Consider the following 20,363-nt stretch of genomic DNA (forward strand, 5'->3'; position numbering starts at 1 on the left):
CTACAGAGCAACAGATTATCAAGGAATATTTTTCATACGGTCGTCATAGAAACGTTGATACTTTTTTACTCGCTCAAAGTTATAGCGCCATTTCCAAGCAGCTTTTACGTGACAATTGCAACCTTTTAGTTTTATTTAAACAAGATCTCACTAACTTGAAACATATTTACAACGATCATTTGCTAGGGGACATTACGTGGGATGATTTTGTCAGAATTTGTCGAACTTGTTGGGATACACCGCACGGTATATTAGTTATTGATTTAGATTGCGATAAAAATAACGGACGCTATCGGAAAGGTTTCGATGAGTACATTATACTGTAAAACCATTGACTTTACGACTGCATGCTCAGTCTCTGTGCGATCATTACACTATCACGTTGAACTATGAATCGTAATGTTGCACAACAGTTAATAGCTGCGCGAGAAGATGTTAAACATAAAATACGCACTTTGAAAGGAGATATAAAACAGAAGCAGTCCATTGCCGAAGCTCAACTCGCTCCACTGAAAGAACCTCTGACAGATATTTCCAAAAAATTACAAACTGTCAATTTATTAGCGCTCGACAATAAATTCGGGATAAAACGTGATTTATTTACCCCGAAAAAGGAGCAGTCACCAGATATCTCAGCCTTACTGGCTGACTTGCAGAAACCTTCTAAAGGACTTAAACTGGAAACTCCTAGAGTGAAACCTAAACGTAGAGTTACGTCAACACCCATTAAACCGGGAGCTAGCATGGATGTTTCACCGGAACTCGCACGGAGTCCGCAATTTCTCAGCGACGAAGAGGTGTTCGAGGGTCGAGATACTACACCTGAGGTTTCTGTTCGTGAGTCAGACACATCTTTAGATGTCTACGAGCGGGACGCTAGGGAGCAGTTGGCGCGCATGAAAGAGAATATGGAGGGAATGATGGAACAGACAGTTATTCGAGAAGCTTTAGGACAGCTGGACCCCTTACCACGTACCTATGTTACGGGTTTAACAGTAGATGTAAATAACGAGTTCGATCAAACTTACGGTGTTCGTGCACTTACCGATGGATTGTATATCGCAAATCAACCAATAACGTTTGACGGGAAAAACATTTTGGTGGGTGAATTTACGTATACAGGAACACCGGGGTTATACGAGTTGTTATTCAAAAATAAACCGGGTAAATTTACTTTACCAGATGCGAGAAATTACAAAGATATCTTACAACGTTCGAATGTACATAAAAGAGATTATGACGCTTCAAAAAGTATCATAACTGATGATGAAAATGAAAAGTTTGTGAACATAATCAAACCAATTTCCTTGGGTCAAAGACCAAATGTGTACTGGGCTCGATATTGGCCAAAACCTAAAACTGGATCAGGTCACTTAAATAAGTTGTTAGTACCTGCTGCAATTAAAGAGTACGAATACTGGGACGACGTGAACGAATTAGTTGATCGGTTGCGTTTACTACTTGCTTCCGAAGCAGCAGGTCATACTGCTCATCATAACGAAATTATATCCCTCATAGAGGAATTACGGGAAGCGCAAGTCATTCGTTAAGGGTATATAAACTTTTTTCTGTTTCTGTGACGCTTCAGAAGCCAATATGCCTTTAAACCGTTTTGGTGAACATGGTTCTACATCTATCGATAAATTTGGTAAGCATGTTCACCACCATGTTATACAGAACCACATAGCAAGATCCGAAGTTCTACAACCTTCATCAACATTTATTTTAACTTTACGTGGTGATGGAGATGTTGATCCAAAAACAAAACTTTATAAAATCACAAACAAAAGTGGAATTACGGATTACATCAATTCTTTCTACGAAGGTATGATAAAAGATGTTGTAAAGTCCGCTCATGTTCAGTTACTTGTTAACGATATCGTTATTAAGTCGCTCCAGGGAGTCCAACTCAAACGCGGAGATACCATTAAGTGTAAAAATAATGCACCGATAGGAGGACTACCTTTTCTTGTAGAGTTGTTGATTGAAGGGGTTGTAGAGTAATGGTTAGTGTTAAGCGAGATCTCGTTAACGAACTACATGCACCTGCGAGACGACATTATCGGCGACGCCGCGTTCTGCTTCACGGACTATTGGATCTTTATCAAGCTGATTTGGTTGAAATGATCCCATATGCGTCGGTCAATAAAGGTTACAAGTATATACTGACTGTTATCAACGCTTTTTCAAAATACGCATGGGCCTTACCACTCAAAACCAAAACTGGGAAAGAGGTTACTCAAGCTATGAAGGACATTTTGCATAGTAAAAAGAATATTACTCCGAGCAACTTACAAACCGATAATGGGAAAGAGTTTTACAATAGCGATTTTCAAAAATTAATGGAACAACTTAACATTAATCATTACAGCACCTATTCCACTTTAAAAAGCTCGATTATCGAACGGTTTAATAGAACCCTAAAAAATAAAATGTGGAAAGAATTTAGTATGCAAGGAAATTATCGCTGGTTAGACTTACTACCCAAATTACTAAAATCTTACAACAACACAATACATCGCACCATTCACATGAAACCTTCAGCTGTTAATCGACGAAATGAATCTGCTCTGTTAAATACTGTATACAATTCCATTAAAGTTGTCGACCCCAACCACCATAAATTTAATGTGGGGGAACACGTGCGAATTAGCAAGTACAGACACGCTTTTGCTAAAGGTTACCAACCAACTTGGTCCAATGAAATTTTCACCATAGCGACAGTTCAAAATACTAATCCCAGGACTTACCTTATTAAAGATGGTAGAGGAGAACCCATTCTTGGAGCATTTTACGACGAAGAATTACAACGTGTGAAACACCCGGATGTATTTTTAATTGAAAAAGTTCTTCGTCGAAAAGGAAATAAAGTCCGAGTGAAATGGTTGGGAATGGATAGCTCTCATAATTCTTGGATTGCAAAAAAGGATGTATTATAATTTTTACACTAAGAAAATAAAAAACTTTTTTTTTTAATTTCGTTGATTTTATTTCAAGTAACCTTTTTAACAACCTACTTTCTACTTTATATACAAGTTTTGTGATACAAGCAAGTATTTTTTTTTTTTACAAATTAACTGATCGCAATTTAACTAGCCATACATGTTTACGTTTAACAACTCCAATAAGTTGTCCAAAAGATCTTCCCTGCGTAGATCTTCAATAAGATAGTTTCCCCAAGCTAAAGTATGACATCCATCCTCCATCACGTAACGTTTATCGTCATGTGCAGAGAGCGCCACTTTATTCTTTAGTTCTGTATACATCGTGTGATAGGAGGAGCGAAAGACATACATCTTTTTTCGCACAGAACCTCCATCTTCGATAATCCGTTTATATTCTGAAACACTTAAGTTTTTATCGATAACATACTTTTTCACACCCTTGGCACGCTTGACAACTCCTTCCAAAGTGTTAATACAATAAGCTTTAGCTCCTGTACCATAAAACGATGTTAATATCGTATTTGGGTACTCATCTTTCATTTTTCCAACTATCGGCGGCCCTGGAGGAATATTATGTCTGTTGTTTAACTTGTAATTAGAGGTATCGAACATCTCTATATTTTCTTTGATATCCTGGTATACATTCTCAGTAAATATTTCGAGAATTAACGAATCCGTATCTGTATATAACAATAATACGTTTTCACCATATTTCTCTTTTAAAAAATTATAAAAAAAGTTATAAATGACCGCTTTCGACAATTCCAGTACGCTAAACCCTACATACAGAGGTTTGTTATATTTGACCTCCACCTTCTGCATTTCAATGGCTGCCAAATTATGGCAGAAAATTTTCGATGACTTGAAAGTTGGCTTTGCGATAAGAGCTTCTGCACCGGGTCTCCTGTAACGATTCTCCCAATGTGACACTAATCGTATATCGACTCTATTTTCAACATTTTCCATCGTTTTCCCATACACGATATTATTCATTTGTTTATAATGATTTTTCCCAAATTCATTCGTAGCATTCATTCGTTTCTCAGAGTTAAAATCGATATATGGTTTCATCCACGGCGATTGTTGAAATTGCAATGCACGGTGTATTTTGGTTAGCTTAAGACCTTTTTTCACACATTCACGTAGGTTTACATAGTGAATTATGTATTTCGATTTATTTTGTAAGTTCGCAATCAACTTAGGATGCTTCGATCCGGGAGCGATTATGTTTTCGGGACAAAACGGTAGATCATCATGCTGGTTGTGTAACCTTTCGGGATACTCCAAATCCACTTCAAAGACATAACCAAGGTGTTCATCATCTAAACACTCCACATCTATATCTGCTATTTCTTGGTTCGACAACCATCGAAAACCGCCTGTTGGTAATTTACAACTCATTGCATACCCATACAAATTGGTAGCGTCCAAGTATAGAATATATGATGATGGTTTTTCCGGGTTAAAATCGTCAAGGAACTTGTTGTTTGCTATTGCAGATCGTTTTACACACATACAGAGACCGCCTCTAATTCCTTTCTTAAAAAAGTGTAACATGTCAATGTCTGATAACAATTCTAATTTTACACCTGTCATTTTTAACAGAGCATCCCACCCAAACCCGGGCGCAGTATAATAATGGCAAGGATCCAGATTATAATTCTCCAAAGATATTGTCCTGAAATTTTCAAAGACGTCAGTCAACATTAACACATCTGACGTCAAATACAGGTCACTGTATTCTCCCAACGTTGTACACTTAAATTTATTCCATACAGTCTGTGCTCTAGAGTATTGTTCCTTTGAAATATTACTTGAACTCAATATGTCGTAAAACTGTGTATGATCAGGCAATTTACTATACTCCAACTTTTCAAACGAATCTACGAACGAATATGGAAATACACCTTTCTGGCGCATCAATCTAAATTCTTCAGAGTCTTTGAATTTTTTTTTCACTTCCACACAATCCTTATCATCCAAATATGAAACCAACTTTTCCAAAGAACTCGCCATAAATCTAAACGAGTCGACGAATCTTATTTTCATAAACACTTTGCGTTTCTTTCCCTTGTTATCGGTTGTTTCTCCGACAACTATTTTTTGGAAAAAGAAATATATTTTTCTTTGTTTTGTGCTATCACCTCTACTTCCTCCTTGTTTAGGGCAATACTTTTCACAAACATGTGGGCATCGTAATTCGACAGGTTGTGGAAAAACACAGGGATAAACATCGGTAATTTATAATTTATATTGCAGACGGAATGCGCAGGACCCCTATACAATCCTGTCAAGTGATCGTGATCACACACTTTCTCTTCTTTGTTTATTGGTTTATCACAAATGTGACATACGGAACTCAGTTCATGTACAAATTGGTCCAGACAGCTTAGCGGTATCATATCCTTTGTTTGCCTCAAATGTTGTTTATAGATCTCTATTACATCCTTCTCCAATCTTATAATAAATTCCAGAGCAGCGTTTCGCCCTCGGTATATTCGGAATTTCGATAAGTTATCATCGTAAGCACACTTAATGTAGTACGCAAACGCGTATGGTTCGTGTTCAAAACATCGGGCCGTATATGGTTTATTATCATCGTAAACTTTTCCTTCTTCGGGCGTTAAGGGTTTCAGAATCGCCTCGAAATCGGCGTACACCACAAACGGAACTTTCATTTTTTTTTCAAATCCTTCAAATTGTAAAACATTTTCCTTTTCTAGATGTCCGAACTTATTCACTTTTATTTGTTCGCTTGGTACTGTTGCTTTCACTTTTTTACAGTCATCCATCTGATGTCGTACCAACTTGTCTTCAGTTGAAAAGTATTGCAAACAACCCTCACAAATATATCTTTGATGTTCATGAGTCGATGATTGTGTATTTATCAGTCGAGATAAGTTTTTTATCCAACAATAGTGGTTATTCCCGAAATTGTCGCTGACTACTAATAAGTTTACATGACGCTCCCGTTTCTGTTTACATATACATACAGTTACAATATCATCTACCATTTTCTCTCCATTATACCAAGAATTTATACCATAGACGTTAATTGAAATGTTATTTTCTTCCTCAAATTTTGGTATGTCTCTGATGGGTACTGGGAATGTTACGCAGTCAAACTTTAATTCTGTTTCCCTATAATCTGGGTATGATGATATTCTTTGCGGTAAACCTGTGGGTTGGTACAGCGCGGATATCAGTGCCCAAGCAAAGCACTTATTATCGTTATTTTGCACGTTTATTACCGCTCTCTTCCCTTTTATGGATGTCGGTAAGTCGATGTAGCTCGATGCTCTTGTAGGATTAAACTTGTTACAGTTCACTTCAAGATATAATATTTCCAACAAGGTCCAACCTGCAGTATTAACGCCTTTAGTTTCGCATTTTACTACTTTTCTATTCTTATACTCTTACCTGAGTCCCGTTCTTGGAATTCCGACATTTTCACCATAATCTCGTCCATAAAGTCCTCGTATGTTTGGTACAAGTCTACGGCCACTGTTATAATTTTATTTTTTGTGTTGAATGATTTGATTTCCACTTCTTCCTTCGTATTTATGAAATACAATCCAAAAATTTCCGTATTCACTTTTAAACTACCATTTACATTCCTCACGGACTGTATCAAACTGATAACTTTTTCTCTAATTCGGTTACTGAATTCCTTCATGTCTACGTACTTCCGTTCATGATCGCTCACTCTAAAACTACATATTTTATCTCCAAATATCGAATCTATTTTTTCTACACCATCATCTATTATTACGAAGGCTTTCTGTTTATGTTTGTTGCTGCGCAGATGTGAGGAATAACATTGTCTGGTTACGTGTTCATCACATATTTCACACACTATAACATCTCCTTGTTGATCCTCTTCCACCTTTCGACGTTTCCCAATACATGCTGTGCGTTGATGTCTCACAAGATTATCTGGTCTAGTAAACTCTTTGTAACACACGTCGCAGGTCAACATGTTCACAACACTCTTACTTCAATACTATTGAACACGATTTTCTATCTGCTATTTAAAGCATACCTCCTCCGAAGTGGGGTTTTCAATGAACTCACGTCGTGTAACCTTCATTTCAGGTCACGTACAAGGTCAATGTCATGGTCACAATTAAGGTTGACTTCAAGGTCTCCGTTGAGGTCAAAGTAAAGGTCATTGTTCAGGTCAAGGTTACTGATCAAGGTCATGGTCACTAAACGTGATCTTGACCTGAGGTGAGCTCAAAGTAAAGGTCATTGTTTAGGTCTAGGTTACTGGTCAACGACCCCCTTTGCAATAGCCGATTCTGGAACCTCCTCCCAGAACCTCAGGGCAAGGTCAAGGTCATGGTCACTCAACGTGACCTTGGCCTTGACCTTGACCTGAGGTTCTGAGAGGAGGTTCTAGAATCGGCTTTTATCTACTACTGGTGAAATACCCTTGTTTCTTTGATTTTCGTCGCACAACGACTAAACCGACGTTTAGTCGTTGTTTACCATCCTGCAAATGTCGGGTGGGAGGGTCCGGCAAAAAAAAAAAAAAACTTTAACGTTTAAATTCACACGAGCAAGCAGGTAGATGGTACGTAAAGACGTTGTACGTCGAAAATCAGAGGAACAAGGGTATTTCATCCAAAAATATGCGTTATAGTATCAACAAGTTTCATTTTTACTTATTCTTCTTATTGGTGTTGTGTGCGTGGATGTGAAAAAAACAATTAATAGGACAAGTGTTAACAGTAGTATTGTAAAAACACGTCGTTAGCGTTGTTGATGACGTCACATCGAAACTTTAAAAATCTAAAGTTATTTTTCGGTAGGTTTATTACTCTTCATTGATTTCTAAGCGACACGACTGACCGACGATTCAAAAAAATTCAATAAAAAAATTTACTGCAATTAAATGATTCTAGTGTTTCAGCAGTACCTTTGATTCGTATGTTTTGATATTATACGTCATGTTTAAAATGTACTTGAAACAATATGTATAAAAAAAAGGAAAATAACTTAGGTATGTACAGGTGGGCAAATTTGGGTGTTATTATAGACTATCTCAGAAACTATAAGAGATACGAAAAAAGTAGGTGCCATGTCCCGGTCTCTTTTTTCGAGACCAACCCAATCCCGCAAACACCAAACCTCTATCTTCTTTTGTTTTTAAGTTATAGCCAAAAAGCTATAACAATCAAATTTTCGTGATTTCAAAAAATGCTCATATTTCGTTTATTTTTGAAATTAGAGAAATGGGGTTGATACGTTCTTAAGGCACTTTTTTAACCTTTAACTACCCGCGCCGGTGTATAAAATACACCAGTTCTACTAAAAAAGCGGTTAAAATCCAATGCGGTATCCCCCACTCATGCCCCTCGATGTAACCTACGACCGATGTGTTTACTAGGAGCTCAGACACTTACGCTTTGGTGGCTGGAAAGTTAGTTGGGTTTATTGACAATTTATTTGGTGCACTACAGTCTGGTGTATGAAATACACCGCGCGGGTAGCTATGTAAGTAATAGTGACTGCCATTTAGGGCAGCTAAACAAATGAAAAAAAAAATTTTTAATTTTTATCATTTTAGGGACAAAGTAAAAATAAAAGATTCCAAAAAATTGACGCAGAGTGAATTAGAGGAGCTGGCTCAAGTGATTTGGGACTCCGATTCGGAAGAAGAATTACACGACGATGATGCTGATACTTCTTCTGAAGAGTACATAGAAGATGACTCCGAATCAGAAATCGAAGGTAATGACTCCGATGATTTAGAAGATGTTGGAAATAGCAGTTACTTTATTGCCAAAGATAAACTGACTAGATGGAGCAAAAATTCGCTAAAAAGCAAATTCAGTAAGGTGAGTGCTAAAAATCTTGTGAAAATCTTTCCCGGTGCCAAACAACAAGCAAGGGACATTCAAAATGAAGTAGATGCTTTTATGAGAATATTCACTGATGAAATGATACAGTATATAACTGAATGCACGAATCTACACATTTCGAATGTTAGGTCTCAATTTATGAGAGAACGTGACGCTAAAGACGTATCAAAAACAGAAATGCAAGCATTCATGGGTTTGCTATTGTTATCTGGATATAAAAAGCAAAATCATACTCACTTTTTGGAACTCTGGACAACAGATGGTACCGGTTCTGAAATTTTTCGGGCATGTATGGGTAAAAACAGATTCCTATTTTTACTTGCCGTTATCCGATTTGATGATAAAAGTACAAGGAATCAAAGAAAAAAGATAGATAAATTAGCTGCAATAAGATGGGTCATAGATAAATTTATAGAGAATTGCAAGAACAACTACTCTGTGGGCAATTTTGTAACTATTGATGAAATGTTGATACCTTTCCGAGGACGCTGTAGTTTTCTTCAGTATATTCCAAACAAACCGGCGAAGTATGGAATGAAGGTTTTTGTATTATGTGATGCAAAAACATTTTATGTGTCGAATTTTGAAGTTTATTGCGGTAAGCAACCCGAAGGGTTCACCGCTTGTTGAAGGAAGTAAAAGGTAGTAATCGGAATTTAACGTGTGACAACTGGTATTCAAGTTATCCGCTAGCGAAAGAATTATTGGAAGATAAAATTACTATGATTGGGACCATGAAAAAAAATAAACGCGAAATACCGCAAGACTTTTTGTCTCATAAAACTAGACCTGTGAAATCTTCGTTGTTTGGATTCCAGAAAAATGTAACATTGGTTTCCTACGTACGGAAAAAAAATAAAGCGGTCGTATTAATCTCAACAATGCACGAGGATGGAGATATAGATCCAGTTTCGAGTAAGCCTGATATCATCTTACATTATAACGCCACCAAAGGAGGAGTTGATACCGTTGATAAAATGTGTGGCACATACTCAATATCAAGAAGGACAAGAAGATGGCCTTTGGTTATATTCTTCCAACTGATGAACATCGCGGGGATCAATGGACAACTGCTCTATAATGCAACTCATGTCAATACAGCTTACAAGCACAGAAGAGAATTTTTGAAGGTGCTCTCCTTAGGTTTGATGAAGCCATATCTCTCTGAACGTGCCAGCATACAGTCATTGCCAAGTGATAAACACTGTTTCCTAGCAAAATACAAAAGACCAGCAGAAGACACCAATGAGGAGGAGCCACCTGCAAAGATACGAGCGAGGTGTTTCATTTGCGGTAGGAAAAAAAATCGAGTCACAACCATAATTTGCGGAAGTTGCAATAGGTCAGTTTGCAAACAACATATGACAACAGTTGTTACATGCGATTCCTGCAAAAATGGCGAAGCAAGCAGCGGATGAAACAAACTAACCATACTTTATATGTGAGATATTAATATTTGGGGTTTTTTTTTTTGAATCTTTTCTTTGTTGAAGAGTTTGCCTTTTTTGTCGAGAACTGTGTTTTATATCTCAATAAAACAGCATGAAAAATCGAGGCAACATGTTTTCTTATCCCTATACATTGATTTATGTACTTCATCTCTTATTCATAGATGTGGTGTACATAATACACCGCGCGGGTAGCTACGCGAGATTATAGAGCGCGGATAGTTAAAGGTTAAGTAGAATATACTGCCGTTGAAAAATTTTAAAAATATTTGATGATTTTTGAGATACAACACAAAGTTGTATTTTTTTAAATACAAACTATACTTGATTATGATGTTAATGAAAAGAGCATATTTTTAGCTTTCGTTTGCGGAAAATAAGCGTTAATTTTCAATTCCAAAATAGTAAGCATTAAAGTTAAAAATTTTGATTTTTTAAAATCACGAAAATTTGACTTTTTGGCTATAACTTAAAAACAAAAGAAGATGGAGGTTTGGTGTTTGGGGGATTGGGTTAGTCTCGAAAAAAGAGATCGGGACATGGCACCTACTTTTTTCGTATCTCTTATAGTTTCTGAGACAGCCTTTAATAACACTCAAATTTGCCCATCCTGTACATATGTACATACACTGTGTTAATTAATTATGGTAATCCATATCTCAATATGTAGTGGTAGCTTGGATAATTTTATTAGTAAGTTGGTAAGTTGGATCGTTTGTTATTGTTGCGATGGTCGTACGCTTTGTGAGTTACCGTATTTTCTTTGTTCTTTAACCGTTTTTTGCTGCCTTTATATTTTTCGAAACAGATCTTTTAGAACTATCATTGTTTCTAGCGGTTCCTTTAATCGGTAAGTTAATAAACAAATCAAAATAACCACTACTTTTGACATTAATTTCAGTACAGTACAGTACAGTATGTTAATTAATTATCGTACCCGACGTCATCATTGCAAGTAGGCAACCCAATACGCAAATCGCGTATTGCAATACGAATACTGTGATATTGGTGGCATACTTGCAATGATGACGTCGGGCAAGGTCTATAGAACATAAGGTTACCCAACACCGATTCTCCTCCTCTGAGAGGCAAGGTGGGTCAGTGACGTAGCTGGTTCTATGAACAACACAACACGATGCGAGGTTTAAATATTTTATATAGACTGTACCACAGCATAGGCACGTATAGGCTATCTTTTACTCTGACTGTATCGAACCAGTGACGTCAATTTGCGGGGTAATAATCGATACTACAGAGGCATAGGGAATTAGGTAACCTTATGTTCTATAAACCTTGGACGTCGGGTACGATAATTAATTAACACGGTGTAAACCGTGGTGCTGTGAAAATACGTCGTTAGCGTTGTTGATGACGTCACATCGCAACTTTAAAAATCTAAAGTTATTTTTCGGTGAGTTTATCACTTTTCGTTGATTTTTAAGCCACACGACGATTCTTGAAAAATTCATAATTTTAAATGAATTAAATGATTTCTGATTAATGTCTAATGTTTCAACAAATTGGACACTTTTAAAGGGAAACTCCTCTTTTTATAAAAGATAGAGGAAAAATGATCAGTGCTTAAGGCTCGATTTTTCTAAGAAACTTAATAGCGAAAACCAAGGTGTTTCTCAAAAAAGTGTATTTTCGACAAGTCGTGATAACTTTTTTTCTTATTAAAAAAATCTTCCTTTCTGTGAATTTCCAAAGCAAGTAAGTACTAAAATATTGCTTTGAGGGAAAGCTAACTTATTCCAACAAATTCTACAAAAAAAGTTGCTTTAGAAATGTTTTCACAGAAAGGAAGATTTATCAATGAGAAAAAAGTTGACTTTTCGAAAATGCACTTTTTTTTTTAAAAACATCCTGTATCTCTGAAACCGTGAGAGATATCGATATGCGGTTTTAGCCATTAAATTTGTTATAAAAATCGAGCCTCAGACATTTTTCACATATCATTTTTCCTTTATCTCTTATAGAAAGAGGAGTTTCTCTTTAAAAATGTCCAATTTGGCCCACCTGAACACACATATATGTATGCTACTTGAAAGAATGTGTATAAAAAAGAAAATAACATATGTATGTTATCGTTTAACACATACATTCAAAAATTTTATACATTTACACAACCGTAGACATCGATAGTTCATTATTCGGTTATATTTTTTGTGGCCCTGAGAAGGGCCGTTTTGTTAACATGATGGTGTGGCCAAGTTGTAATTAAATTAAGGTTTTTTCTCGGTCTTTTTAGGTAACAAAACAGCTTGAATGTTCGGAAGTACACCTCCTTGAGCAATCGTCACTCCTGATAGTAATTTATTCAATTCTTCGTCGTTACGTATAGCCAGTTGTAAATGTCTAGGGATGATTCGGGTCTTTTTGTTGTCTCTCGCAGCGTTACCGGCCAACTCGAGAACTTCGGCTGCCAAATACTCCATTACGGCCGCTAAATATACGGGAGCTCCAGCTCCTACACGTTCCGCGTAATTGCCCTTCCTCAACAATCGATGAATACGACCAACAGGAAATTGTAATCCTGCGCGACTGGATCTGGACTTTGCTTTCCCTTTAACTTTTCCACCTTTTCCTCGGCCCGACATGGCTTAATTGACTTGGTAGCGTGCCGAAAACTTCAAAAAAATGCTTCAATGTAAACGGTATCGTTGTAATGATAACGTTTCAATACATAACGAAATTTAAGGTTCTTGAGATACTTATACGCATCTGATCCGACGATCCGACCAATAGCGGCCGTCAACCAAACGGTAGCAACGAGAGGCGTGACCTACTGATACGACGCTACCACTTTTTAAACGGCAAAGCGGCTGCTTTTTTTACACTTCAGACGAGAACGCTTTGTTAACGCCGTGCGAGTACTGTATCAAAATCTTGTCATCGATAAGTTTTTTTATTGTTAACTAATCAAAAATGCCACCGAAAACTAGTGGAAAAGCAGCCAAGAAGGCGGGTAAAGCGCAGAAAAACATTTCGAAAACCGACAAAAAGAAGAAACGCAAGAGGAAGGAAAGCTACGCTATTTACATTTACAAGGTATTGAAGCAAGTTCATCCTGATACTGGTATTTCGAGTAAAGCTATGAGCATCATGAACAGCTTTGTGAATGATATTTTCGAGCGAATTGCCGCGGAAGCGTCTCGTTTGGCTCATTACAACAAAAGGTCAACGATCACCAGTCGAGAAATCCAGACTGCCGTCAGACTTCTGTTACCTGGAGAATTGGCAAAGCACGCTGTAAGCGAAGGCACCAAGGCTGTTACCAAGTACACAAGTTCCAAATAAATGGCAATATAAACATCCCTACGAAACAACGACCGGTTCTTTTCAGAACCAAAAATTATTATCTGAATAAAGTATTATCGCAATTTACAATATTTTTAAGTTAATAGTAGGTGATATAAGTACGAAGGCTTTCACGGTCGGTGTTAATTAAATTAGAACTAGAACTAATAATAGTACTATCACTAGATCTAGAACTAGAAACTTTGGTGTTAAGCCGTGCGTCTTTTGAAAAAAATGTTTGACGTTTCGGATGCTATGTTGCAACCTTCTTCAAAAATAAGCTTGATGTGTTTCGCTTCGAACTTGTTTCTGAAAAAGTGTTTTTCTTAAATTTAAGGTCTTTGCCCACTACACCGTTCCATACTAGGACCATAACAGGAACGTGTCAAGCACGTAAGAAAACGTTCCGAACACTACTATGCCCACTGCAACGGACCAGCAGCGTTCTATTCTAGGGATTATGCCCGTGTATGTAAACTGTAGATACCCCGTTCGGATCCCATTAAGTGCAGCACCAGATCTGTTAGTTGTTGTACGTTTTTACTGTTGCGCCTACCTGCGGATAGTATTAAAAAAGCGACGGTATGGCTATTAGAAAGTTATCTATCAGACAATTGACAATAATTGCCATTATTTTGGTCGAGGAAGAAGAAGTAACGCAAAAACAGCGACGACGGTACTGGATTCACGAAGCTCTAAAAGAACGAAAAGCTGAGGGAGAACACTGGACATTGTTTAGACACTTGATTGATAATGAAGACAAATTTTTTCAGTACTTTGGAATGTCATCATTTCAAATTTCCTTCCAGGCTGTCTCTTTCCTTTGAGTATCCATATCAATTTTGGATGTTGAAAGTTATATAAAAATTCGTATTTACGAACACATTCTATTAGTTTTTCGTCCTCCATATTTAACAAGTGTGAACCTGCTGCAGTGTTCTAGCGCGAAAAGAACAGTAAAACAGATGATTGCTGTTCGGGGCGCAAACGCAGAGCAAACACGGAGCAAATCGGTGCATGCCATGCACAGAACGTTTCGGCACCTGCAAAATATTCCTCCCTGGGAATTGCTGTCGGGCTGGGTATGGCACGGTACGGTGTTGGCCGGTGACGGAACGGTCCGGTGGGCATTGCCTCATAGTAATTATACGGTGTAGTGGGCAAAGACCTTGAACATAAAAAAAAAGATTTCGTTGAATACATCTACTACATAGATTTGCTAAAATAGCCAACCCAAAAATTCCAAAATCTTCTTTTTACAAAGTCTGATGATAAAGAGAAAGACCTGTCACTAAAATGTTTCTAAAACCGGTACTAAAAAAAAGTTCGTGAATGTTATGTCATTCACGAACTTTTTTTATACCACCTCTAGTTAAACTGGTCGTTAGTGTAACTATAAGATAACGTTTATCTATTAGTTAACTGCGAAACGACTTTTACCATTTCGATCTAACTAATGAAGGCTATCTAGTAGTTAACGTAAAAATCTAGGGGAATATTATAATGACTGTTGGTGACTACGTGTAAAAAAGGTATTACAGGTTTCTATTTCCTTTGTCCGTCGGTAATGGTCGGTAATTCGTGGGTAATTCTTATAAACCTGTCAGTTCTGTTAGTGGCAATTAACGATCACGAAAAAATAGAAACCGCAAATCAGACGGAAAAGCGTATTCGGGGGCCAAATTTTAAACCTGAAGAAATAACACTTTTATTTGACTTGGTGGCGGATCATAAAAATGTCCTCGAGAATAAAAATAGCCACGTTAATACGTGGAAAATAACGTTTGGGTTTTGCAAACAACAAGGAAAAGTAAAAGTACAATCAAAATACGAACTAACCCACTATGTATTTATAAAAAATTGATCTGCTTTATATGGTGTAGTGTCCAATAAAGCTGTCCACGATACCTATAATGAGTTATTAAAGAAAAGATTAGAGTTAACAACATTAATGTTAGAAAATGAGAAGGAAAGAGATGGAAGTGATAAAATTGAAAAAAAAAGTGGAGAAAAAAAAATTAAGAAAAGAAAAAGACAGTTAATCTATTTTTTAAATACTTGTTGACGATATTTAAATAATAATAATGTACATATTTATTGTAAATAACGCTTTTTTTTTATTATTTTTTATAATAATAAAGTTTATTTTTATAAGTTTCGAAAATAATTGATAACTACTAATCTTCTGTTATTGACCTGAAGCTAATGATTCGCTGATTCCACAAAAGTCAGCTACATCCAATAACATGTTGCCTGTAGCAAAAAAATCTTAAAGTAAGCAACAATCTATTTGAAACAGGGATTGCAGAATTTCTAAAAAAAAAATTAATTATTAATTCTTCTACTGATAAAAACTAGGTACTATACATATATAATACCTCCTCATTCGTGGTTTGATGTCATTATCAATTTGTGCTAAAATGTGGTGAAAACACACATTCCTTTGATAATCGAAATCTTTTAATAAATTCATCAGTTTGATGGCGAACGTGGTTTATTCTGTCTTTTATTACGCGTCCACCCCAAATGGGAAATAGATAATTAATTTCCAAGATTTCTTGCTCATCAATTTCAAACTTTTCGAAATCCATGATTTTTTATTTTATCGCTGTGTAACACTGTTATAACACGACAATAACACCGTTTTACTCACTATTATGGAGTTTTGAGCGAATGTAAGAGTTTATTATGATTTTAGGTTAGATTTATGTTACGCCATCTGGTTAAGAATACTTTGAACCAAGAAAATAACTATTAGTTAGCGCTATCAACAAGGTAAATATGGTGGTAAAAGCCGATTTTTGCGCTAACCATTAGTTAAAGTTAACAACCGCTTTAACTAGAGGTGGTAAAAGTGGGCCTTAGTGTTTTTTCAAATCTATTACAATAAAGACAAATTAAGTATACAGGTCAGTCAAAAAGTTATAACGAAAGACAGTTACGCTTGGATGTTCCATTAAAGAACATCCTGTATATTATTCCATATTTCAGTTCATCTCGAAATTCTAAACAAAATTTCGATGTAACGTCACACTCACAACACCAACCAATCCGATGAGTAACATAAAATAATTTTCTCAAAATTGATGAAAGAATTAACTACTTGTCGATACAACGCATATTTTCGGGTGAAATACCCTTGTTTCTTTGGTATTCGACGCACGACTAAAACGTCTTTGTTTACCATTTACCTGCATATACCCCTACCTCATTCTAAGAACAATCTTACAACAGAGTTCAAACCAGCAGTATAACGTCTTTAGAGTAAAGTGATTTAATTAATGATTTATAAATTTGTGCCCTTTTATACTATTTACTTATCTGCTATGGTTAGTAAGGAGTTTTGATGGAACTTTCCCATTGTTCTTAGCTTTATTTGTTCTTATTTCTAATAATAGTTAATCTAACTTTTATTCTAAAAGATACATTTTAGTACAAAACAACATTAAAGAAAGATTTCATTTTAAAAACCTAAAGTCTGATATTGTCTTCTTTGAAAGTAAATAAAATATTATTGTTTTTAAACATATTTTGTAACATTGCACAAAAACGAAAATCTAATATCTACTATAAACCAAATTAAAACGTTTTTTTTAATCATCTTAATTTGTACTAAATAATTTTAATTTAAGATTATTTAGTATTGATATTCTTTTATTGTTTTGTATATTTCTAGCAACGGAATTCGAGATTTCTACTCCTTTTACTTTCCCTATTCCTTACGAGAGGTCGCGGATGATCGGTTTAACTTTTGATATACGGAATGGTTCAGTTTTTAATCGGGAAACTTTACTAGGATGTACCTAGTATTTGCCAAAATAACACAAATTTTTTATATAAACATAGGGTCGCGACTCTTTTGTTTTTGAGCTATGAGCGATCAAAGTTGAGCCAAAAATTTACATTTTCTTTTGTATTTCGGCTGTAAGTAAACTGTATAATTTGAAACTTTGTACGTATGTATTACTGGTCAAGACCTTATTTTCAACCATACCTTAAACTTCCCCAGCGCCCTCTAAGGGGATGAAATTCACTACCCCCTTGATTTTTTTATAAGAACTTTTTAACGGTATAGAATATTAACATAAAAAAAATATGGGTTGTAAAGCTCATTCTTTAGTGGTACCTTTTGTATCTTTAGTATTTTCCTTAAAGTTAATAGTTTCCGTGTAAAAAAATAAAATATGCTACATTGTACTGCAAAGCGCTGCTATTATTAAAAAAAAATTTTTTTCGGTTTCCCGATTAAAAACTGAACCATCCTGTATATTTTGGGACGAGTTTTGAAAACTCGCTCTCTTTAATTTCATTCGTCCTAGTGAAAACATCATAAGGGTAATTTTGGTAAATTCTACGACATTTTTCGAGATTTTAAGGTTTTTTGAATCAAACTTTTACTTATTGAATAAAAACCATATTCATTTTCACACTTATTTTATTATTTAACGTACACCTTTTTTAACAGTCTACCATCTTATCTCTAAAGCCGGGTTTATACAGACGATTTAGCTGTAAATTTAAATTTAAAAATTTAGCTGTAAGAGTTAAATGTATTGAAACCCCATGTATCGTTTATACAAAGCTGAAAGATTTTGCTGTAAACATAAAGTTGGTCAACTTTTCTAAATTTACAGTGTCACACATGCGCAAGACGACCTCAATCAGCTGTATCCAATGATCGGCCGGTGTTAATAGCGCGTTATAACCTAACCTCAACTGTTGTTTATTTCTGTGCCAACAAAATGAGTGAATTCGATGGAAAATTAATTAAAATTGTTAAAAACTACCGATATATTTACGATAAAAAAATTTCTGAACATAAAGATAAGATATTGGTAGAAAATGGCAATACAAAAACCAGTAATATTTTGTTTCTTGAGGTTGCGATTCTGTAAATCTTAAATTCTGTATAAATCAATTTTTTTCTTAAAGCTAAATCAAATCTTTAAATTTAAATTTACAGATAAATTCTGTATAAACCCGGCCTAACCATTTTATCCAACCCTTTGTTAGTACATCTGTCAAATTTTCATTTGCAGGAATATAATCTATCAAAAAGACTTTATTCTTTATTAAATCCTTAATGAAATGAATTTTAATGTCAATATGTTTACTTCTCTTTATATTTTCATCTCTTAAACACATTTTTAATTGATTGTCTGTTAACAATACACTGTTTGTCACTTCATTTAAATTTTGTAACATTTCCTTCAAATACATTATCGTTTGTGCTGCTCTTGCTGCAGCTATTTATTTATTTATTAAAACAAACAGGTTACCCTAATTACATGTTGTTAACAATATCTACAAAAATCAGGCCGAAATATAAAATAGTGATTAACAACCAACACTTAATCAGTTGAGCGCCATAAAACATTTAGTTCTGAACTCCTTGTATATATAATACAGAGAATATTGGTAATGAGTTTCTTACTGGTACTTTATTATATAATGTTACCACTTTATTTAATGGTGAGTTTCTTCTCAGTTCCGTAGATAAACGCTTTATATTAAACAAAGCCCTAGGGCGACCAGAATATGCAGGGACATACAAACAAACACCACTCAAAATTGATGGAGCATCAACTTTATTGTTTAATATCTTATACAGATAACCAAAAGACTTATCACACTCCGTCTGACCGACAATTTTGTCATATCAAAATATCTCCGCACGAATTCATAAGACTGAAAACCAATTCTTTTGTAGAAAATTCTTCTTTTGTTGAAAATCTTTTGTATTGTTTGTAGAAAATATATTTAATACATCTGTTTTGTACTGTCTCAATGATAACCGAATGATAGGCTGTTCCACGACTGTTCCAAGGAGTGACAGTTTATTATAATAAATCCTAACAACCATTTAAATTTTTGTGACTCACTATGTTTAGAAAAACCATACAAAGCTAACTTGTCTAAAAGTACATCATGATTCACTTTATCGAACTCTTTAGCAAAGTCAGTGTATATAACGTCAACCTGACATTTTCCATCCAATTCAGAATTAACATATTCATTTAAGATAATTAAGTTTGTTTCTACAGATCTATTAGCGTTAAATCCATGCTGGTTAACATGCAATGCCTCTTTAACGTGGTTAAATATTCTATTATATATAATGCTTTCGAAGACTTTTGCAAAACAGGATTTTATTGAAATTAGTCTATAATTGGCGATTTCACTTACAGAACCAGATTTGTGTATAGGTACAACCTTTGCCCACTTCCAATGTAAAGGAAACGTACAGATGGAAATTGCTAGGTTAAAGATAATAGAGAGAGGCAACACAAAAAACTCTTTGCAACCTTACGATATATATAAGGGGGTATATTATTTGGCCCTTGTGCCTTTTTTGGCTTTAACTTTCTTATTGCTCATTATTCAAAATAGGATTAAATGTCAATATGTTCAACGAGCTTCTTTGAAGGGATTCATCATATTTATTAAGCATATAAGTAGAAACATTATCAAAAACAGAACTGAAATATTCACCAAATGCCATACTTATATTTTCTGCAGAAGGAAGTTTCTTTTTTTGTTAGAAATGAAATTTCAAAAAGAATTTGGCTCATTCTTAATATTTTGTTCCACCTTAGCCGTGTAGCTATTGTATGCTATACCAATGTCATGCCTTATGCTAGCTCTTAACTGCTTAAATCTATCAATATGGTATGCAGAAACGTTTCTAAATTGGTGATGAAAGTTTTTAAGTTTAATACTTTTTATTATATCATAGTTAAACCAAACAGGATACTTCCTAGAACAAACCCTTTTCATTGGTGTTTACTTTTCAATTATTTCAT

At 35.3% G+C, this 20,363-nt stretch overlaps 4 protein-coding genes across 4 annotated transcripts; 2 read left to right on the plus strand and 2 right to left on the minus strand.

Moving 5' to 3' along the window:
* Positions 1-3,931: 3,931 nt before the first annotated feature.
* Positions 3,932-7,254, minus strand: LOC139431969 (uncharacterized). Its single transcript, XM_071200293.1, has 2 exons — positions 6,366-7,254; positions 3,932-6,306 (listed from the first exon to the last, which is right to left on the minus strand). The coding sequence occupies exons 1-2, from the start codon at positions 6,922-6,924 to the stop codon at positions 5,042-5,044; spliced, it is 1,824 nt and encodes a 607-aa protein (XP_071056394.1). The 5' UTR covers positions 6,925-7,254; the 3' UTR covers positions 3,932-5,041.
* Positions 7,255-8,418: 1,164 nt separating this feature from the next.
* On the plus strand, positions 8,419-9,442 carry LOC111413860 (piggyBac transposable element-derived protein 4-like). The gene is made up of 2 exons (XM_071200343.1): positions 8,419-8,444; positions 8,518-9,442. Exons 1-2 carry the CDS (start codon positions 8,419-8,421, stop codon positions 9,440-9,442), a joined length of 951 nt encoding a protein of 316 aa, XP_071056444.1.
* A 3,023-nt stretch (positions 9,443-12,465) lies between these two features.
* LOC111413871 (histone H2A-like) lies at positions 12,466-12,941 on the minus strand. The gene has a single exon (XM_023044992.2). The coding sequence runs from the start codon at positions 12,858-12,860 to the stop codon at positions 12,486-12,488; it is 375 nt and encodes a 124-aa protein (XP_022900760.1). The 5' UTR covers positions 12,861-12,941; the 3' UTR covers positions 12,466-12,485.
* Positions 12,942-13,125: 184 nt separating this feature from the next.
* On the plus strand, positions 13,126-13,634 carry LOC111413866 (histone H2B). The gene has a single exon (XM_023044986.2). The coding sequence runs from the start codon at positions 13,189-13,191 to the stop codon at positions 13,558-13,560; it is 372 nt and encodes a 123-aa protein (XP_022900754.1). The 5' UTR covers positions 13,126-13,188; the 3' UTR covers positions 13,561-13,634.
* Positions 13,635-20,363: the final 6,729 nt, after the last annotated feature.

This window comes from Onthophagus taurus, chromosome 11, assembly GCF_036711975.1.
Source record: "Onthophagus taurus isolate NC chromosome 11, IU_Otau_3.0, whole genome shotgun sequence".
Taxonomy (NCBI): domain Eukaryota; kingdom Metazoa; phylum Arthropoda; class Insecta; order Coleoptera; family Scarabaeidae; genus Onthophagus; species Onthophagus taurus.